General features: G+C 31.1%; 2 protein-coding genes across 2 annotated transcripts; one reads left to right on the top strand and one right to left on the bottom strand.

Annotated features, from left to right (window-relative positions):
• Positions 1–541: 541 nt before the first annotated feature.
• LOC139484723 (uncharacterized) lies at positions 542–6,863 on the bottom strand. Its single transcript, XM_071268615.1, has 4 exons — positions 6,766–6,863; positions 3,274–3,332; positions 2,212–2,313; positions 542–1,501 (listed from the first exon to the last, which is right to left on the bottom strand). The coding sequence occupies exons 1-4, from the start codon at positions 6,855–6,857 to the stop codon at positions 780–782; spliced, it is 975 nt and encodes a 324-aa protein (XP_071124716.1). The 5' UTR covers positions 6,858–6,863; the 3' UTR covers positions 542–779.
• Positions 6,864–17,469: 10,606 nt separating this feature from the next.
• LOC139486881 (uncharacterized) lies at positions 17,470–21,624 on the top strand. Its single transcript, XM_071271940.1, has 5 exons — positions 17,470–17,807; positions 18,509–18,814; positions 19,213–19,515; positions 20,858–20,937; positions 21,309–21,624. The coding sequence occupies exons 1-5, from the start codon at positions 17,492–17,494 to the stop codon at positions 21,309–21,311; spliced, it is 1,008 nt and encodes a 335-aa protein (XP_071128041.1). The 5' UTR covers positions 17,470–17,491; the 3' UTR covers positions 21,312–21,624.
• The last annotated feature ends 2,847 nt before the right edge of the window (positions 21,625–24,471 follow it).

Below are 24,471 nucleotides of genomic sequence, written 5' to 3'. Positions count from 1 at the left end.
TAAGCTTCCCGATATTGAACTGTCTATGTTTAGGTGGCTTCGTTCAAGCAGTTCCTGCATGCGGAGATTATATCTCACGGTTAATATGATATTCAAGGACTTATCAAGATTTTCTTCACAGAGGGTTGCTGATTAGGGACTTTCCGTTTAGATTTTTTCTTGGAGTTCATTATTTTTGTGATTTTACTTTTTGCTTGCTGTCCACGGGAAAGCTATCAAACAAGTTGAAATCATGCCTTCGTAAATTTAGAGACGCCATCACGAGTTGGTTGACCTTTATGGTATATCCGTTTCACAGAGGACAACGTTAACGAATATGTTCCGATTGTCATTACTGCAATCCCGTTCTCTTTCCCCCGAATAAGACTTATCATCGAATTTCTACTAATACGAGCACTACGGGTACCACATGTAGTTAAGGTGGAATTCTTGTGCTCAGTCTTAGGTTTATATGCTATATTTTGTATATTTTTGTTTGGATGTCTGTGTTTTTCGTTCTTTGCCAATGAATTTTCAGTTTATTTTTGACTTATGAGTTCGATTGATATTATCATTTAACTCTTTCCCATTCATTGTTTTAAAGTATATTTATAAATTTATATCTATATAATGGTATCGAATTTGTATCAAAGGCATTTCAGCAAAATCTATATTAAAATTACTTCTATAAAATTACAATGAATATTATATCATTATGATTAATTTCTTTTAAATTAATCTTATATTTCATTAAGTAAGCGGATCGAGTTCAAACATAAAACTCGTGGTCATTTATATGTTCATGTTACATTATATGTTGACGGTATACAATCAAATGAAGTTGATACAACGCATTTTAGTTCCATATATTTAAGTGGCTGTTCCTCTGAGGTTTTCTGTAAAGAATAATATGGATTGAGATAAGCAGATTTGTTCTCGACACCTGACGAAGAAGATGATTCACAGCTACGTGTTGATCCTTTATATGTATTGCAATCTTCGTTTTCTTTGGGATCTTTAAACAATTCCTGTAACAAATTTTGATGATTTGAAGCTAACCCTTTTTCCTCTGATGAAGAATTAGGTAATTCCTCTGATCGTTTGTGTGTAGAAATATAAACATGTGGATCGGTATCAGATACAATTGGTTGATATGGATTAAGATAGCTATTGTTCCCCATGGAAGTATTATCATCGCTGTCTGATGATTTGCTACTTGTGCTAAGACTGTTTGTTTGGTCAGGTTCAGACCCACCTGAAAGATTTTGTTCACTTTGGTTTTCAGTTGAGTTTAGTTCAAGCTCCATAATTGATTCATCTATCGTTTCATATTGGTTCTCAATTCTGTCCTCGGGAATGTCATGCATGATCATACTTTCATGTGGCAATTGCTCGTTGGTTTCTACGGAATGTCCAACAGATCTACTTTTATGTCGACGAAAGAATACAATGCATATTAATACACCGATGGAGCATCCACCTATACCAACCGAGTATACTATCACTTCTCTTTTCGAGAGTCCTAAGAAAAATAATAGAAATTGTTTTAGGTTTACAGGGAACCAGGGAACGGTCTAAAAATTACAAGATGTTGCTGATAAGAATCTATGAAATTTATGTTTGTTTTGGGGTTAATATTATTACTCAGTATTTGACATTTTAGCCAATTGTGTCTGGGTTTTTTTCATACGTCAATGTCAATATGTTGGAATTTAAATCGACTTCATACAAGGAGAGGTTTAGCTAGCTTTAACACCAGGTTTGATCCACCATTTTGTACATCAGAAATGCCTGTACCAAGTCATGAATATGACGGCTGTTTTCCATTCGTTTGATGTGTTTGAGCTATTAGTCTTGCCGTTTGCGTAGAGACTTTCAATTTGGAATTTTTCATATATTTTGGTTTTTGTCTTATTTTACCTTTTGATATGTACAATGGCAAACTCATAAACATTGACTATATTGTGGCTGCTAATCTCAATGAAACCGACAGTAACGAGAATAATGCCAATACCTTTTTATTCTTGTAAAACTTACCTTAATATTATCGTCTATATGGTAGTAGTAAAAACAATAATTAATCAAAATTGTGTTTTCTAAATCACATAAAATAAAGAATAATTACCCGTTGCAAACTACATATACTATTAAATCTATGCTTGATTTGAAAACATACTCATCAAATGACAGAAAATATGTGCGGATGATGTTAAAATACCACTAATGTTTTACCGAAAGGAAATAAACCAATAGTAGATGACCCAGCGTTTATGTTACTAGTTGATCTTATAATTTCAGTTGTATGGCATTTATACGTATCTTGTGTTTTTGAATCTGAAAAAAAACAACAAATCATACATTGAAACATGTGTGCATTTATCATAAAAAGAATAAACTTGTAAACCCACTGATCATGAGCTTCTCAGTGCAATGAATTAAGTCAATGCTCATCTTCAAGTCGTTTTTTTAAGCATTTTCATAAGAAATCATAATTGATTGGTATGTTCTCGACTTTTCACATATACTGAGGCGGATTTCCACTAAATATATTATATCAATCAAGTTAGATTAGCACTTTTCAACTGATTTTTTTAGTTTGGTCATAACTTGTACTGTCACTCCTCTGTCCTAGGTTAGGGGGATGTTGGGCTCTTGCTGAAATGTTTAAGTCCGCCACATTCGGTATGTGCCTGTCCAAGTCAGAATCCTGTAATTCAGTGGTTGTCGTTTGCTGCTTTGTATCATATTTGTATTTCGTTCTGTTTCATTGTGAATTCTTTATGGCTAACCATGGGGTATGGGTTTTGGTCATTGTTGAAAGGCTGTACGGTGACCTATATTAAAGTTGTTACTCCTATGTAGTTATGTCTCAGGTGGAGAATTTTACCACTACTGGATCATTGTTAAAGTTCATGTCGACAGTTGATTTGTGGTCATTAAATGAAATAAACACTTAAGTAATTCAATGCGTCTGAAAACTTTTCTGGATTTACCTCCATCAGGAAAATTCAAATCTAAATATTTGATAGCAATAAATGAGCAAATACGTTAAAATGAAAAGTCTTCAAAAAATAGCCACTCTTGTGTGATTTTCCCTGACTGAATTAAAGCCTTAGTTTATTACAGTCATAATATTTCAATATTCAAATCATTTAGACTATCATTTCGTCCGCTCATAATTAATGTTTAAAATAAAAACTTACTCCTGGTTATACTATTTTTTTTAATTTTGGTTCATAACTAGTATAGACTCTTATGAATTAGTTATTAATAAAAGTATTCACATATACAAACCTGATCTAACAGTAGTTGTATCATCTGTCCTTACAACACATCCATGTATATGATCACACCTGAGGAAAATATAGTCATTTTTATAGTAATTGCATAATTTAATTATTTATAAATTGTGTAAATGTTTAGTGTTTTGACAAAAGTAGAGATTATTCAAACCAATATTACTTGATTGCCTAATGTATTTTAGAATGTGAGTTGCATTGAAGTTAGCAGTAAATACTAACATAAGAGTTAAAACTCCACCAGCAGTCACATCGACCCAGTGGTTGTAAATAAACTCACCATAGATACCAGGATTGAAATTGTGTCTTAACGCCAGACGCAAAAAGTCACACGGACAAAGCACACTAGCAAAAATAAAAGATAATACAAACAACACATTGACGTGATGCATAAGTACCGAGCCACGTCAAATGGATATCACAAAACACACCTACAGTAAAAGTAATGTTAACTAAGACAAGTAAAAGGACAATATAACACATGATTAAGATTATAAACAAAGTCAGTACTCAGAATCTATATACCAATACCATCATGTTTTATTTGTGAAGTTGATACGGAATATTTATCAACAAGGTCTTGGTACCTACCGATGGATTGTTTTTAGAAAAAGGACGAGAAGTTCTAATTCATCAAATCCCTGCTCAGACAATGGTGACGTTTTTCAAAGTCTAAGTATGAGATGCAAGCTCTTGAATATCGAATAAGTTGGGACTTGTTTCTTTATTATTATGAGGCTGACTTCATACAGAAACTTCTTATGAAGAAAGATAAGAAGTTAGCGATATCCTTTAACTCTACTTTCCGCTATATAGATGATGTTCTTTCACTAAATAATTCAAAATTTGGTGACTATGTGGATCGCATCTATCCCATCGAACTAGAGATAGAGTATACTACAGATACAGTTAAGTCTGCCTTATATCTTGACTTACATCTAGAAATTGACAATGAGAGTCGGTTGAAAATTAAACTTTACGACATAAGAGATGATTTCAGTTTTCCAATTGTGAATTTTACATTTCTGAGTAGCAACATTCCAGCAGCCCCTGCATACGGGGTATATATATCTCCCAATTGATACTATATTCCGTGCTTGCATTTCCTATCATGATTTTCTTGATAGCGGGTTTCTGCTCACAAGGAAGCTATTAAACAAAGAGTTCCAAATGGTGAAGTTGAAATAATCCCTTCGTAAATTTTACGGACGCCATCACGAGTTGGTTGACCGTTATGGAATAACCATTTCACAAATGATATCGTATATGTTTCTTATGTCGTAACATCAATCCCCTTCCCTTTCATGAATGTGACCTACCGAATTAGACTATTAACCGGATGTGTAATCACATAAGCAACACAACGGGTGCTTCATGTGGAGCAGGATCTGCTTACCCTCCGAAGCACCTGAGATCATCCCTAGTTTTTGGTAGGGTTCATGTTGCGTATTCTTTAGTTTTCTATGTTGTGTCATGTATACTATTTGTTGTCTGTTTGTCTTTTTCATTTTTAGCCATGGCGTTGTCAGTTTATTTTCGCTTTATGAGTTTGACTGTCCCTCTGGTATCTTTCGTCCCTATTTTGGGAAATGAATATTCCATATGCAGGTGTAAAATATTAAATCTCCCTCAGCCTCATTTATAGTCTTATAATAAGGATATTTAAATCTGGTATGGAGTTGGTATACTGTGGATTTATTTATTGTCATGGATTGCTGAAAACCTTCACTTTCGTGGATATTTAATTTCGTGGTTTTCCCAATGTCTGCATACAAACCAAAGTCAAATATGCAATTGGTTGAACAGTTTTATTCGTGGTTAACTTGAAACCACGAATTCTACGAAAATTGGTATCCAACGAAAACGAATGAATCCACAGCATTGCAACTAAGGTAGTGAATATTGATAATTTAAAAATTTAAAATCGTCTCGTTTGTCATAGATTCTGGTACTGAGATAACTGTGTATGTCAAAGTCGAAGTATAAGTTTAAAAATGAGGCTAAGGGAGCCATGTCTGTTGTAACTTGTGGCAATTGGACTTTATCGGGTTTGTTTCTTTATGTATCAATGTACTTTATACTCTGAAAGTTTAGTTAATTCGTATTTTAAACATTAAGTCTCGAGCGTGCATGTTAAAGGTTACATGCATTCCATAAAAAACGTTTTGCAGTAGCTTGCGAGAAAAAACAGATCATGCATTTTTGATCCACATGCAGTTTTGTATTGCGACTAATAAATAATAAATCTTAATTTAAAATTACAAGCCTTTTATTTTCTGAACAAGCACACGAGTATACACATTTTCGTCCATACGATCCATTTTTACATTGCTGACAATTCCCTCCAGATTCTGATAAGTATCCGTCTCTGCATACTTACAAGAAGAAAAATAATATGGACGCTGTTTAACCAGATAATTAATTTTTTGTTCTGTTAACTGAAAGTTCATGATATCTCAATAATGGCTCAGACTTTTAATAAAAATCAAAATATTTGTTTGCTTTTATAGTTATAAAGATTATAACACAGTGTTGAGTACTGTTCCCCTTTAGTTGCAATTTCACCTAGTGAGCTTGATTATTTTGTTCAAACCGCGTTGTCAATATCAAGGAATTGTATGCTACCGTCATACAAGTTAGAGGGTTAGCTAGCTATTAAACTAGGTTAAATCCACCTTTTTTACATGCCTGTGAGGAATATGACAATTGTTATCCATTCGTTTGATTTGTTTCAACTTTTTATTTTGTTATTTGATTGCGGACTTTCTGTTTAAAATTTTCTCCGGAACTCGGTATGTTTTTGCTTTTTACATTTTGAAATGAAGTATGGAAAAAAAAAGTAAATGAATGATTCAATAGATATTTGTTTTGGAAGTTAATGAGTAATGAGTATTCTTACCAACACATGTTCCATTTATTTCTTCATGATTATCACAACAGTATTTTTCGATTTCTCCAGTGCTAAAAGTTAATTGTAAAATTATTGACAAAATGTGGGAATGACACTTAATATGACGATTTTCATTGAATTATTTCTTTTTGATATATTTATTGTTTAGTTTTTAGAGAAAACAAAGTAAAAAAAAACGAACTCTGAGTTAAACCCAAACCGGAAAGTCGACAATCAAATGGCGAAATCAAACGCTCAAGCACATACAACGAATGGATAACAACTGTCATATTCCTGACTTGGTACAGGCATTTCCTTATTATATGTAGACAATGGATGGATTAAACCTTGCTTTATAGTCAGAGCTCCTCTCTGTTTGACAGTCCTATCAACTTCCATTAAATTGAAAACGGTGTGTTAAGAAAACAAACAGACGTAACAGGCGAAAATGTCGAAAATAGGGGTACAGCATATGTGTTTTAATCTTAATCGCTATAAAAACAAACAAATATCCCAACAACAAAAAAGCAAAAAGACATATAGACAAAGCACAGAAGCATAAGATAAGAATGCAAAAATTTACCATTAATCAAATACCTCAATGTTCTCTCACATCTTTGTCCATTAATTGTCTTTTGTAAGAAAATAATCATCAATATCAATACATCATTTGTAAATTTAGTGTTCATATTGTGTTTTATGTCGATACGGAAATAATTTTGAGAGCAATACATTTATTCTGATTTCCGGGAATTAATGACATTTTCATTTCCGTTTTTCTTTAATAGATACACTCAGTCTGTGTGATAAAATAACGTATTAAATATTAACAAAAACAGATTTGGAGTATGATGTAAATTCAGAAATAATTGTGTGCATTGATTATGGCAATTTTTGTAGAATGGACAAACAAGCGGGATTAAATATTGCGATTTCGTGAACATCTGCATGCAGATAGATTCGTGAATGTATATCGATTTGTATCAGATATCAGCATGAGTCAGCATGAGAGCTGGTAATATTGAAATACTCCAAGTTACATAATTTGAATTAATCAAAATCTTGCAAAAATACCGGAAAGGTAGATTTAATTCTTACACTTTTGATATTCGATTTCAAGAAATCATGAAAAATAACAAAAGTACACTCCGAGGTAAAATTCATAAAAGAAAATCCCAAATAAAGTTGCAAAATCAAAAACTCTAACGAATGGATAACAAATGTCATATTCCTGGCTTGGAAGAATTTAGTTACTTTTTTTTCGTCAATGCATTTTCTTATTTTTTTATTATTCATGTAAAATCCTGTGTTTGACATGTATCAGCCTTCTATGTTATAAACACAGCGGGTATTTTGAATTATTCTAAATCTTTTTATGTTATTTTGCATTTATGCTTTTCGTGTTTTTAAAGATTAGGTTGACATATTATATGTAATCCGTTTGTATAATTTTTGTATTAAAATGTAATGTTAAATTCGTTTCGTTTGTGTAAAATAGATCGAATATTTACTAAATTTAAAGACAAATCTCAATCTATTTATATTAGAATAATACTTCCTTGTTAATGGAGCATGGTATGTTACCTTTATCAAAGCTATTGACTATATATAACTATTGTTTTTATATGCATATCCTAATCTATGAAATATAGTGTAACATACTACTATTTTGCATTAAGTTTGAAATATATGATTATTGTATATGGTATATAGATCCATTGTCCCAATATCGATCAAAAGATTTGTGTTTAGATCAAAAGTTCAATTTTGTTTTAGACCTATTGATAAATTGTGAAATGGAGCACAGTGACATAATCCTATTTTCATTTAAAGCAGCTAGCGATTTAACTCGAGATTTCAATGCCGAACACGATATTTGACATGTTTGAGCTGGAAGACCTTATATATTGATCTATGGGTGAATGCAATACTGGTGTATATTGTGAATCATTATTTCATTAGATATTTCTAAATGCATGTCGCGAAAATATTATTTTAAGACACAATAAGAACTAGATGGTCTTCTTTACATCTACTTGTGAACATTGATTTAAAGTCTTTAGTTTATTGCGTTGTGATTTGTGTGCAGTTGTTGTTGATACGTTGTTCTGTTATCTATGGCGTTATCATTTTAATTTCAACTCTTGATCACGAAAGTATGTACTCTGAAATGAATATTTTACAGCTCTTCTTTCTATTCCTGTTGCTTAACTATAACACTGCTTATGAGTTATCGTGCCCAACTTCGTCCCATTGGACATCAAGAGCTGAAGGATTATGTACAATTAGACTGGCATTTCGGTATTATTGTTTATGGGATACCAATAACAAATCGTACACAGAATCATGTTCAGAAAAACCAGATGTTGCACCAAAAGGTAACAACTAATATACATAAACAAACATTGTTAAAATGTTTTGCTTATTTATAAAACGCAAAAGATTACAGAATATCAACTGCTATAAAAAATTACATCAGCAAAAGCATGTTTAAAAAGTTTATTTCTCAATCATATAAAAAAAAGTTAGAAATGGTGTTTTATCCCCTCCATGCAATATTAGTATTATACTCAATAGTTTTGTATATATAAAATTATATTCTGCTCTAAAGTTTCGAATGTAGTGTATCTACAAGTATTTTAAGAATGGAAACGTATGATAGTTTGGAATTAACGGAGATAGTAAGTATACGTCAAAAAGGCAGTGACCCAACGTCACACATCTAATAAAAAACATTTGGAGGTCAAGATGGAGACTTTTTTAAAAGAAAACTGCCAGCACAACACGTCAAGCTTTAATATAGTCTTTTTCGTAATTGTTACGACATGATTATGGTTAGTAAGGTGTAGCTTTAAATACATTTGAAAAATAAGATGATATGGTATGATTGCCAATGAGACAACTATCCACAAGACACCAACTAACATAAATGAAAGATTCAACAACTGAGAGTCATCGTACGGCCTTCGACAATTAACACAGCCAATACGGCATTAGAACAATCTCTAAAATCAGCAATGTACAAAATATCATTTTAATAAGAGGAAGATACAGAATTAAACACACTTGTCTTAATCTAGTGTTTTTGTCAAAATGATTTAAGATTATTACCTGTATTCTTGGACAGCGAGTGACAGTACACAGTTTAAATTTAATACGTTTGATTGCATTTAGGAAGAAAATACATTGTCGAAGGATTACCAACATTTGTTCCATGTTCACTTGAACGATATCAACCCATAACATTTTACCGCAATACAAGCAGTCATTGCATCTTACTCAAATCATTGTGCGCTGAAAAGGGGCAGACACTCTCAGGTCAGGGTTCGGCAGAAAATGACGTCAGATGTCGATGTGACTACAAACAAGGATATGATTATGTCATCAAACCAAAAGATATTTGTTCTTGTAATCCTACACAGGAAGACTGTTCCTGCTATCTGAAACAATGTAAAAACAACGAATATCTCTCATCTGGTATGTAAAGGTTAAATGCAAACATTAAAGATTACTTCAAAAGGTTTAAGATTGAGTGAAAATACTCAAAATTGAGGAAAAAAATGTGTTTTACTGTACCTGGCAAAAACACAAAATGTTGTTTTTATGTTATTATCTTTACAATTTAGTTTCCAGTTTTTACCGATGGGTCACTGACTTTTTGTTACAAAGGCCAATAATTTCATCTTTATTATTTAAGTTAATGTTTTTGCTGCTTCAAACTAACTGTTCTCTTTTTTCATCGATAACTATCAAGCACATCATGAATTTAAACCTTAAAATATACTTTTTATGTTAACTTTACTCATTACGTGCAAATCCAAACTTTTTGTAATGCTAAATGTTTTTGGAAACATGGGAACAATATAATCAAATGAGGGCTAAGTTAACAAATATATAAATAAGAAGAAGTGTTATGATTGCCAATAAGAGAAATATTCACCAAAGTTCAAATGAACTGAATGAACTTATAGACAATCGTACGGCCTTCAACAATGAGAAAACCCATACTGTATAGTCGGGTGTATGCAGTCCCGACATGAAAATATGAAACTATTCAATTGAAAGAAAACCAACGGTCTAATTTGAAACAAAACAATTTACAAAGAACAAATATGACAGACATGACCCAACAATAACCACCGGACTAATTGGGACAGGCTTATACATATGTGGCGGGGTTAAACAAGTTTTAGAATGTTCCACCCTCATTTCTCCCTGCACAGTGGTATTACAGCACAACATAAGAATAAATTATAAAAATCAGTTGAAATGAGCGTAACTCAATAGATCGAACCAAGGCAACTGCATCGTAATATTTTATTCCTTTAGAAATGGTACAGACAAACTTGGAAACTAAATTTGTGTATCTATGAAACAATTCATTAAAAAATGAAAATATATCACATTCGTCATAAATATTTTTCAATTTTTAATTTACCAAGTTTGCAAAATAATTGATTTCTACCTTTGCGTTTATAAATAGATAAAAGATCATCAAATGTGAATTTAGAACGATGTTTGCAGATAATGCCATTGCCATGATACTTATGCTTTCGTTGTCTTTTATCAATAATAGTCATGACTTCCGTTGGGGAGGTTTGAGGTATGTTCCCTTGACCCATGATAAGAGTTGTTTCTGAACGGTTTGAAGTGGTTGAAAGATTATGAATTTAATATTGTGTAAACGTCGGTTAATTAAACTTTTGGATTTCTTATGTCTTCTGAAGCGGTATAGATGTTCTTGAGTTTGTTTAAAAATTCACGTCCATTGCCCTATTGAATAGAAACTGATTTCATTCATGTTACAAGGTATATGAGGCTTTAGGATTTTCAAGTTATGGCATATGAAAAGGAGAAATAAAAGGTTCTTTTGTTCACTGACGACTAAACAGTATTATATGAACATAGTCTTGTGTGCAGGTTTGTAACTTTCACCCATTGCACGGGAATATTTGTAAATATCAACGTGCGTTTTATTTTAACGATCTTTCTGCAGAGGCATAGAGTCTTTTAACACAATTGTGAAATGTTCTAAATGTTGAAGGGAATTTCGATATGCAGCTATTAATGCATTTTAAGGTCGAAGCATTTATGTCAACGCTAATAAGACAGCAACACTAAATTGTCAGGAGAGATGTTTGAATTTGTAGCGCCAAACACAGCCTGAAGAATTATAAATAATATTATATAGAATTAAAAGAAAACTGCATAGTTAAAAAAAAACAACCTATAAAACTACATAAATCCGGAACTCTTGTCTTAAGGAAAATACCTGTGAACCTAAATATTGAAGTAAATATGTAATGTTTGCAGAGACAAATGCCTGTGTTAAATAATTACTTGTAATACTGGGGTTTTTTTGTTGCTTCTTTGTGTATTAAATCTTCTATGATTGCATTGGATTTTACAGATTATCAATGTTTGCTCAAGGATTCATTCCCAGTCAAGTTTCAATGTGGACAGATTAACGAATCACGGTTAGACATACTCTATATTGTAAAATTGTATTTTGAGGAAAGAACAATACTATTTCAATATTTAAAATTTAGTTTATATATCATATTTTAAGAGAAGGCATAGCTTGGTACATGTCCAATGGCTACATTTTTAAGTTATCTATAGTATCATGTATTCATATATTAGTATGTTAAGTAACAAACATATAATTTATCTATACATTTACATTACTTTCATAGCATATAATTTAAAAGGAAGCAGTATTTCATTGTCTTATTAATCAAGTATCTGAAACACGTTTTTCTTCTTGTTTTAGAGAGGAAAACAACACCACATTCCTTTCAAAGGTATTTACAATCATATTTCTACTTTAAATAGTTCATAACTTGTTTCCAAATCGAAGATGTGATCACTATATAGTCAGAAGAATATAAGAGGGACAAAGAGACAAGCTTATTGTTATGATAAAAAAGTAGTCCGCTTCTTTGAGTTATCATATGGAATTAATGGAATTAAACACATTCTGATTTAAGTAGTCCTCATTTTACTATAAAACTATCTCGAACCTACGACAGAGAAAAATCAACATTAGTGTAACTTACATCAGGTGGAAGCTTTCCCAATTCTCTAAGTTGTAAAAAAATATCATTCATGAGTAATATAAAATTGTAACCTAAGAGTGTGATGTAATGTCTTTTGTTCATGTTTAATTGTAGTTTCTGAAATGAGTACCACAACGAATGGACAGACGGGAGGAATTATTTTGATATTTGTTATTGCATTTTTTATTGGAGGTAACTATTTATTATGACAGCTTATTTCATGTAATTTCAAATCAATTCACCACAATTTTCAAATTGTTGTTTCATTGTATATGACTGTATGAGTTTTGCAACTTGTATAGCTACACAATGTGGCATTCTAATGTTACATGAAAAAGTGTTCGTTGCAACGATATATATATATATATATGCAGTTTTAACTAATGATACTTAAGCGGTAAAATGAAAAGGTGATTATCAACAGAAGAATAATAAGTAATGACAAAAAGTTATCCACTAGAGCAGAACACATAAAAAACAACTAAAAAAAATTGAGTAAAAGATGTCATTTAGAAAGATAAATGGTGATTTAATTTATTCAATGTTTTCTTTACTTGAGAATATAAACAAATATAACAAATTAAACATCGTCTTCCGCCAAATTAAACTTTTTTTACACCAAAAATCGAACTTATGAAATATGACACAGCATTCCAACATTTTTTTCCCGATTTAAATCAGTACCAAAAATGAACGTTTAACTCATTACAGTCCTATCGATTTATTTTATCTCAACACGACAATCTTTTGCACGACGAATCAAGTATTTGGATGAGATTTCAAGTTCTTCTCGTATGCATTGTTTTCATTTCAATTAATACTTACTACTATAATGAAAATAATATTTCTATTACATTGGTTTCACTGAATTATATCGATTTTCCAGTGAAATAAACACAAATAATTTCATATTTGAAATAAACGTGATTATTTCACTACTCTGGCGTCATACAACAAAAGGCGTTGTCAAGACGACGATAACGTCGGATCAAAACAAATTTTGAATTCGTAGAAAAAGATATAGTTCCTTACATTTTCTATAATAATTTCATAAGAAATGCATTTGCCAATGTGCTTAAAAATAAATAAATACACGCATCCGTGATTGATGTGTTGTTCGGTCACTCGTTGAATAATTTTCTCTATTTAAATTCTTTGATTAGTTATTCTATAATTATTAACATGTCATTATGGAGCTTAGATAATCACAAATGCATGAACTCAAAGGAAGTCTTTAAGACGAAATTCAAAAATCACTGGCAAAAAGATAGAAAGTTCGAACGATGAAATATATGTATCATGTTCTTGGCTGGTATCAAAATTTCGGACAGGATAAACATGTCATTTGACTATTCAAATTTCATTGCATACAAGCCCTGCAGGCAAATCATAAACTACACTTATTTTTAATGAAAATATAAAATTTTGAAATTATGTAAAATTCGTTTATCAGTGTACTCTTTTTCAGTTGCCAAAACCATATACCATCGCTTCAGGGGTAGGTTTTAAAATTTTGTTTCATGATATTATGGCTTTAATACCAGTCAATAAGCTTGACTTTAACACTGATGCCTTATATATGAAGATATTCTATTATTTTTATAAAGAATATGTATTTAGGGTAAATAAACAATTACTTTTGAAGTTTTGTTTTTGATAGTTTTAGAGCAAAATTATAATTTTGGCAAAATTTGCATCACTTTAAATAAATACATATTATAAATATATATTTTTATTTTGATAATAACATTCAGTCATCATATTGTGTCAAAAGATTAACATATTGGTGTTAATTAGATCTACAGCTGTCATATTCCTAACTTGGTACAGGCATTTTCAAATGTAGAAAATGGTGAATTGAACCTGATTTTATAGCACTTAACCTCTGACTTGTTTGACAGTCGCATCAAATTTTACAACGATGCGTGAACAAAACAGACATGATGGGTAAAATTGTCGAAATATGGGTACAGCAGTCATCACTGTTATTATATTTATTTTCTAGATCTTTCATCGTTTATGGCAGTAAAGTTAAGGTACACCTCTATGTCACTTATTTACTGATCTAATATATTTTTTCCAGTTCAAGTAATTTATAATAGTATTTCGTTAGAAAGACAGATCACTGGAAATTGGAGAGCACTAAAAGAAACAATAAATTACGAACTAATGCTGAGATCACTTGTTAAGGAGGAAGGAATGATCCACACAGATCGTATAAATGATTTTAAAATGAAGTCACCAAATAGTCAGAAGAATCATTACTTAATGTGTCTAATTCGAAAAAGTAGAGACCCTAGCAGTGTTAACAAATGTATAGGTATTTTACGAATGCAAGGGAATTCCACTATAAAAGTACTAAAGAGATCAGTTATCAGTCCAAATTGGAGAAAAAGAAGTAAGTAGTCTATTTTATGAGTTATTCTTTTAAGGAAATATCTGTTTTTGACAAATTCTTATTTGAATTTCTTCTAATAAATTGTTTCCATTAAAATACGCCATGCATGATCATTTGTATCTAGGATAATGTGCAAGCTTGAAATGAGTTTTATTTAAAAATTTAGTTCTGAGGTACTGAACGATATATTCGAATTGAACATATAAATCGGATTATTTTGTAAATATAAACTGTGAGGCAAAAATTAATAAAATGATGAGTATACCAAATACACCAGTTCTTCAATGATTTGTAAAACTTTTGTAGATTTAGTACACCATTTTCTGAATCTGGTAGATTGGTAATATAATAGTTCATATTCCATTTGTCATATGATTCATCCTCCCCCCCCCCCCAAAAAAAAACAAACTAAAAATAACCACCAACGAGAAAAACACATATCAATAATAAATTATATATTATTACCTTAATTATGCACACTCATCACAGACAATCTATGATAAAAGGGAAACCTTTTAACGACAATGAACTGACAAATAATACTTCTTATGTTTGGATGTATAAAAACATATACACAAAAAAAAAACAACATAAAAGTTATCAAAGATCACGCATGTATTAAAAATATGGAGACGTTCTTAGTAATAAGAAGTTTAAATAATGTGCAAGAAGTATCGGAGAACTGTTTATAAACTTTGGAAAATGGTTTTGTGCAGCATTCTCCTGGTTATCAAAAATAAAACACTTTATAATTAGCCTTAAACGTATACTTACAAGTTACAACCATACATAAAGAAAATTAGTATTGATTAAGTGTTATTTCGCATAGTTGTAAGTAAACTTTTTGAACTGATTAATTTTACGTTTTGTGTTTTTTTTTAGATTTAGAAAAATGTCGTCAACAGATAGATAAATGTACTCCATCGTTACACGAATTTTTCAATCCAGACCAAGTCGTGGACTATTTCTTTGAAAATTTTATATTTGATGTAAACGATTTCGAAGATGTACTAAACTGTGAAGACTCAAGGAATATGACACAGTGTTTTATGCAAAAAGTAGAAAAGTCATTACACAAAGGCTCATTCGAATGTTTATTAAAAGTTTTAAAAGATTACAAATATGACATTGTGTTAGAAGAATTAAAAACAGGTTTAGTTCCAGGTAATATAAGTGTTTTTTGTTATTATTCTGACTATTTGATGGTTGACTTTATTATTTATCAACGTTTTAGTCATTTGGAGAACCTATTGAGACAGATATTTGATAATCTTTAATATATGTACCCATTACGCGTCTATAAACTATTATTTTTATTTGTAGACATAGTGCAATGCTAATATAATATATCGACAACCGTCGTTTTATGAAAACATTATGTCGACCTCCATATATCTTTTATTGTAGTGTTGTTTGGTTATTATTAATGACATTTTCCGAAAGTGACTTAAGAATCGGTCATATGTCATTTATTTTCATGACTGTAAGAAACTGAAACTGGTATGAAAAAGTGAGTGCATTAACTGTTTATTTTATTTTCAGCAATAAGTTGTTTCTGTGAAGATGGCATCATTTATTCAGAATTAAAAGGTAATGTTCATGATTAACAATTTTATTTCTGTTAAGACGTATGTGTTTGCAAGTTGAATATTTATCAATTAAAATGCAGATTCAAACTTAAGTAGAGAATATCAAAAAGAGTAATTTCCTTGTCTTAAAAAACATGTGTCATTTGATAAATTTGTTCATAGTCTTTTGTAAAGTAAGGATCAATGCTACTTGGTTTAGATATTCTCTGCTGTTTTATACTTCAATTTCCGGATTTTTTTTTTATTTCGAATACATTTAGGAAGATGTGGTATGAGTGCCTATGAGACAACTCTCCATCCAAGTAACAATTTATAAAAAGTAAACCATTATAGTTCAAGGTACGGTTTTCAACATGGAGCCTTGGCTCACACCGAACAGCAAGCAATAAAGGGCCACAAAAAGTTACTAGTGTAAAACCATTCAAACGGGGAAACCAACGGTATAATCTATATAAAAACGAGAAAGAGAAACACGTATGAACTACATAAACAGAGGCGACCATTGTACATCAGATTCGAACAGGTGCAAACTTTTGCAGTGGGATTAAACGTTTTAATGGTACCAACCCTTCTCCCTTTTCTGAAACAATAGAATAACATCACAACATAGACAGACACACTATAAAATATCAACTGGAAGCACCGTCAGAAAATTCTTGAATATCGTCTTTTTTGCGCCAAATGTTTTGTCATATAGTACGTATAATACTATTTGTAACCGATCTAGCTTACTCGCCTAGAACGTTCTTGTTTTCGTCGATATCATTTAAGAATAAAACAAATTTGCAGTAACATAACAATGTACACTCTTCATCATGTACATTGCTATAAGAGAGGGGCGTAATTCATAAAAATAAAATAAACTGACAACGCCATGGCCAAAAAAGAAAAAAAAACCAAACAGACCAATAACAGTACAAACGACACAACATAGAAAACTAAAAACTTAGCACCACGAACCCCACGAAAAACTTGGGGTGATATCAGTTGTCTAGGCGCTCTTATAATGATTGTTATGAGTACACTGAATCATAGAACATATACGCATCTTTTTAAATATAAGTAAATATTGATAATAAAGCTTTAAAATGTTGATCATTCCATGAAGTGAGGTTGTGTTTATGTTTTAATGTGATATACAATTCAGACCTAAAATACAAATTATAAAATAAGTAAGTTCTATAACACTAGTGCTTTATAGAATTGTTGTTTTTAGCAAATTAAAATAAAAAAGAGTTGCACTTGTTTCAGTTCCAGAGGACAACTATGAAGTACACATGACTTTATCGTCCACAAACTTAAATGATAAAATTGAATTCGAATTATGGGATTCATCTTGTGATTGCCTTGTATGGTTAGTTAAAACATTTGCAATATACCCAATCACATCTTTCGTCTCCGGAAGCGCCACTTTCCGTTCATTATCAGATACAACACTTAAATCACTAAAAGAAGGATCTCGAAGCAGAAGCTGGTCACATTTTCTAGAAACTCTTTTCAATATTGACTATTTGAGAAATTCTGCAGATAATGGAAATGACATAATTGAAATGAATATTTTCCTTAACGCTGTGCACATAGATTGTGATAGAGGTATGTTTTAACAAAACTAATGTATGGAATTGTATAATCTTCTATATTACAAAGACGTGCTGTCAAGTTTTTACTATTCAAATATTTCACGTGTACTTATATATGAATAGACTGAAACAAAACTGTCTGAAAAGGACCCGACTCGAAGTAAAAACGATTTGTTTCTTTTTCTTGAAAAGCTTTGGTAATAGTTAAGTCAGAATGTTGCACTAAATCATTGTTCAGGCTATCATGGTTAGGTCATGTAAAATGCCTAAAATGAATAATTTAACTCCATTAACACATGCAGTCAGTATCTCAATTTCAAAATTCTTGTCATTTCTATATAAACAATGCAGATGAAGAACAAAATTTCGGTTAAACACGGCAGTTGCCTATTAACAGAGTCATTGCATGCCTAAGCCTCTTATCGTTTATTGTGAGCGTCATCCATATGTGTATAGCACATCTTTGATTGGAATACTCTCAATATTAAGATAGTAATTATTTCATCATATATGTAGACAGGTTTATGTCTGATGTTGGTTCTCAATAAAACCTAAAATGTTTTGTTGTTTACAAATGGGAATATTCGCGAACGTTACACTAAATATTTCGCTTTTTAAAATGATTTTTTTCTCTAGAAATTGGTTGCAGGTATTATTTACTTGTTTATATTCAAATGTTTTAATTTTTTTTACACGCATATATATCTTTTTTAGAAAGTTTAACGGGACAAAATCAAACCGAAGATGAATCGGTTAATGTTTTCACAGCTAACAAACATTTTCTTGAATCGCATATTGACGTAAATGAACTTCTTAAGGTATTTAAAGAACAAGAACAGTATATTTTTCAAGATTGTGATGATGTACCAGAAATAGATAAAAAGGCAGAAATGTTTGTTGTCTTGCTTGGGAGAAATCCAAACGTTACATGTAAATTTATTCGGATATTAAAGAAGCAACGGAAAAAAAACAAGAAAATATTGGATAGATTGCATACTTTTCAGAAAGTATTTAATTCAAGTAAGATTTTAAAATAAGGACGTTATAAGTATTAATATATGTTTATATTTAATAAAAAAAAAACATGAATGGATCAGTTAAATGCCTTCAAATATATTTTATGCGACTGAAATAGTTTTTCAATCATATTGCAAAGTATAAAAATATAATGAAAAAATAAATACATTCGATTCGATTATAATTATTCAATTTGCATAATCAACTTCAAGGAGTGAAGAAAAACCAGAAAGAATATGAAGTGCAAAATAACTGGAATCTATTCGTAAAATATGGATGAACCGCCAGAAGCAAACCCAAAACAAGAACACTTATCCACTTCATTGATTGAGAACATTACCTTAAGTCATTATTACACTGTTATTGTAAAGTTAAATACAGGATATTTTCATTTGTTTTAGATACTGATAATTTGCCTGATAACATTATATTCTATTTTCCTGAACTGGTTTGCATATCAGACGATTTCGATACTTTCCGAAATTATTTTGTTGAAAGAAATATTCTTTGCACGGAACTAGATATTATTCTAGAACAACGTCACGAAAACAATCGACACAATATGATAGCTTTTCTTATTGAAATTTTAAAGTCGAGAAGAAGAAATGTAATGCTGTCGTTGGTAGATTCTTTATTTATGTACGAACACAACATATTAGCAGAGAGATTACTTCAAAGACGAGAACACAGAATCGAAGTGTCAGGTACATAATTCTGCAAATTCAACTGTTTTACTTCTAAAAGATAAATAAGATTAAACAATATGTTGAACTTATTTATATCAGACACATCTTTAAATTGTTTTGAAAAAGTATGGAGTGTTAATAAACATGCAGAAGAGTCACTGTCCTAACGAAACTCGGAGTAGATCATAAAGTAACCAAATATATCAGATAGAACAATCATTGAGACAACTAGTTTTAACACATGTTTTAAAAGTATTACTGTAAATGAATAAACTATCCTTGATTTTTTTTGTATCTAACTACCATCTTGCACCCATACTAAAAGTTTAAAGACAAAGATACCGTTATATGTCAATGCAAATTGTGCCTCGAGATGTTATGCACTATTCAACAGGAAGAAGAACCTATGACATACAGGATCTATTACATAGTTGACATTTGATTTTAGAAAAACAAAATATATAATGCTCATCAAATTCCTGACGGCAACAGCATAATTTGTTCCAATTCCTTGAATAACCTTCATAGGCCGTATGGTTGCCTATGATTACTTAAACCCACTTCATTTGAACTTTGCTGGATAGTTTTCTCATTGTTAAAAATACCGCATTGCCTTGTTTTTTCAATTGATATTCGTGAACTATCTTTGAGCTGATAGAAGTTTTTGGTCGTCATTTTAGATAAAGCTCCAGCTATATTGCCTCTCAGAAGTAGCAATTTGACGATACGAGCATTAACTACTGTTGCATTTATTGATAATCTCATTATTCAGAAATCGTTGAGTCGTTCCGCATTTCATTTAAATGAAATGTATATTATTAGTAGAACGTTTCGATATTAATGTACTATTCGGAAGGCTATGATTGACATTGTAATTCGATGAAAAAAATACACCTGTTTGACATCGAGGGTTGTGAACAATTTCTCATAATATATGTTTAAAACTTCACTCATTATATAGAAAAGTAGATTGTATAATTTAAAAACATTAGGTAGGAATCCAAGTAGAAGATTAAGTTAAATTTCATATTTCGTTTTTTAGAATCTAATAACAGAAGAAAAAGGAAAGACATTCTTCTTTTTCATATTTCATACCAATGACAAAATTACAGAATTATAGATTCAAAAATTTAATCTGATGTAATACTTTTTTTTTTTAAATTCTGCATTGTTGGAGATTTTTGAATGAGTATGTGGAAAACGGGCAAAAGATACCAAACGGAAAGTCAAACTCATAAATAGCAAACAAACTGACAATGCCATGGCTAAAAAACAAAAATACAAACATACGAATAATAATACACAAGACACAATATGGAAAGAATTCTTAATATTTAAAATAGTATTTATTCATTTTCAGATTCAAATATCTTAACGGAGTCTATGTGTAGTAAGAATGATTTATTGTTTTCTGGTAAATTTAAAGTTTGCTTTGTTGATGTGAGTTTTTCATTTTACGTATTTAATTTTTTGCTTAATTGCTGGAAATAACTATTAAATATATGAGTCGAAAACATAAGCTTTAAAGTTATTTGCTAATATTAAATTAATTCTTTGTTAATTGTTAAGTGTTAAGTAAAATTTTATTGAGAAGACGTTTTAAGACAGTATGTTTATACTACTGATTAAACTGCACATAATGATAATGACGTCCATTTGGCAAATTTATCAAAAATTACATTGATTAAAAGAGGATGAAAGGTACTTTATGTTTATACATGAATTAATCAGCTTTAGAAAATTATTTTTATTTCAAATTACATCTGAACTTTTATTTGAAAATTAATCTTTTAATTATTTTTTTATTTCAGTGAGTGGTGATGTTTGACAAGTGCAGGAATCCTCTCAAATATTTTATCAAACTGCAATATTGACTATTCAAGTAGACAAAAGCAACCCACCTATAGACATTTGTAATAGTGTACCAAACAGATATTGTTATCAAAACTACATATCGATCATTATATTTTTTACCTTTTACTTTTAATTTTCGCATCAATCTATTCAGAAGGTTTAAGATATGGAACTTTAAATACCATGTTCCAATAAATAAAAAAGGGATTAAACATTCATAATATAATACTTGGGAAATTGTAATCTGTTTGAATATTTTGTTATAATAAACCCTTACTATGTTCAAAGTTGAAAACGTTATGCCTTGTCAATTAACAAAGAACTACCAAAACATAATATTGGAAAACAAACCACTTTAAAAACGTTTAAACAAAATTGGATATGACGGCAGGATGTCGATTCCCATGAGCAGATAAACAATTCCCTCATCGACCCCCAAAACAACATTTTACAGGACAATTAATGTGAAGGAAAATCTGCCCAATTAAAAGAAAACCATGGCGTATAAATGTGTTATTTTGAAGGTTGATAATTTCTTTCTCCTCTAGTGTTTAACCATTTTGTTTTTGCTTAGAGCGTCTTGTAAATTCCTCAACATTGTTTTTGTTTAAATGAGAGATGTAAGATACCGAAGAGATATCCAAATTCATTATTTAAAAACCCTGACATGTCATGGCAAACAAAGAAAACCGACGAAAAAATAAACAATAGTCTATAAAATAAAACACGTACAACTAAAATCTGTGCAACCTCAACCACACCAATATCGGTAGTGATCTCAAATGCTCCGGATAGAATAAGCAGAACCGGGTCCACATGTGACAATCGTCGTGTTTTTCATGTTCAAACACATTCGATCATCAGTATCTTTCAGTGATGTCGCAGTCGAGGAAAAGAGACGGGATTGGGATAATAGCAACTGACAAATAGGGCGAAAGATACAAGAGGGACATTCAAACTCATAGATCGAAAATAAATTAACAACACCATGGCTAAAAGAGAAAAAGACAAACAGACAAATTATAATACACAAGTAACAACATAGAGATACAAAGACTAAGCACAACAAATTCCACCAAAAAAGAAGGTCCTCTTAAGTTCTACGGAAGGGTAACAAATCCTGCCCCACATGTGGCACCCGTCGTGTTGCTTATAACTTTACAAACAGGGAATATAGCCTTTTTCGGTAGGTCATATTCATGAATAGAGAACGGGATTGTAGTAATGACATAAGAAACTATTCGATATTATCTGTGAAACAGATATTCCATAATGGTCAACCAACTCGTGATTGCATCAGTAATATTTACGAAGAGATGATTTCAACTTCACCATTTGGAACTCTTGGTTGCATAGCTTTCTTGCGAGCTGCAACCCTCTATCAAAAAATCACGATAGGAAATACAAACCCGGAATATCGCATCAATTAAGAGATATGTACTGTGTATACAGAAGCTGCAGGAATGTTGCTAAATAGTAATGGTTCGTGTCGCTCCGTGTTTTTGTAACTGTTCTTTTATATCGTTGTTTGTCTTTTCGTCGGTTTCGTTTTTTGCCATGGCGTTTTCAGTATGTTTTCAACTTATGATATACAAATTAGATGTGGTTTGATTGCCAATGAGACAACTCTCCCCAAAGAGCCCAAATGAAACATTTTGCAAAGCCTATACCTCATAGTGAGCAAATAGTAATGGAAAGTTCAGAATTGGGAAGCTAAAATCATATCTCTTGTCGTAAAATTGTTTTTCAACCGACCCTCATTGTCAATGTTTAGCTGTAAGTCAAGATATGAGACAGACATAACTGTATTTGTTGTATCCTTTATCGCTAGTTCTATGGGATACATGCGGTCAATATAGTCCCCAAATTTTGAATTATTAAGTGAGAGAACATTACCTATAAAGCGAAAAGTAAAGTTAAAAGATATAGCTAACTTCTTATCTTTCTACCAAAGAAGTTCCTATATGACTTTAGCCTCATAACGAAAAAGGTACAAGTCGACAAGAAGAGGGGCACTATTGGGTCCTATGGTAATGTCGAAAGTCTCTTGAAAAAGGCGTCCTCCAAACGTGGCAAATATGTTGTTAATCCAGACATCAATCATCTTGATAATGTCAATTTCAAAACATTTTCTTTAAGTCTGAGTGATTCTTTACAATGTCGGGTTTACCCTCCTCCCTAACTTAAGTATATCAACTATTTCAATTTGTCTTTTTTTTAAAATAATGATTTATCCCTCTATCCCTAAACAAGATATATGTACCTAAGTTTGCTAAGGCAGGTTATTGACGAGCTTAGAGGTACGTAAAGGACAACCATGCACTATTTTCCATGAACGCAATGACCAGACGGAAGGACAAACCATCAAACACAACAAAATACATAAAAAAACAAAAGATTGAACAACATAACACTACCAAACTCAAAGGTTAACTCACGTATTTGCAGAACAGGTATATCTGTATCAGACAACAACTAGAATTTGTCAAATAGATGTCAAATACAAATGGTTCCATTCAAAAAAACGGTTTAAGCGAGATCAGGTTTGCGGATACATCCGAGATAATTGATTGCGTGACATAGTTGATCAGGTGAACCTGAAAAAAGGAAAATAACAAAAATATCGAACTCCAACGAAAATTATAAACAAAAAGTCCTCACAAATTAGAAATTCAAAAACTCAAACACAACAAAATAAATAAAAACAACTGTCATAATCCTGACTTTGTACAGACATTTCCTTATGTCAGAAAATTGGATAATGGAAGGTAGCTGACACAAACAGTTTACAAAAAATAAATAAACAAGTATTTTTGTTGTTTAGGTAATCAGGATATAATTGAGATTTTTATTCGATATTCAGCATTTGAAGATAAACGAATTCATGTATATTAAAGTCAATGCTCTTAAACATTGTTAAAGTTCGTATTTCAATTTGCCTTTACATTCTATTGATACAATCGACGACAATTATGAGTCTTTTGGTGTTGTCAGTTTATTTAAAATTTTGGAATTTGACTGTCCCTCTGGTATCTTTCGTCCCTCTTTTGAAGACAAAACCCAAACCTGGCGTCACATATGTGACCCTGGTAAACAAATGTTGTTTCAAACATTTCATAA

Source organism: Mytilus edulis, chromosome 8, assembly GCF_963676685.1.
Source record: "Mytilus edulis chromosome 8, xbMytEdul2.2, whole genome shotgun sequence".
Taxonomy (NCBI): Eukaryota; Metazoa; Mollusca; class Bivalvia; order Mytilida; family Mytilidae; genus Mytilus; species Mytilus edulis.
The sequence above is the reverse complement of the archived record's forward strand: the minus strand, read 5'-3'. Positions and strand labels throughout refer to the sequence as shown.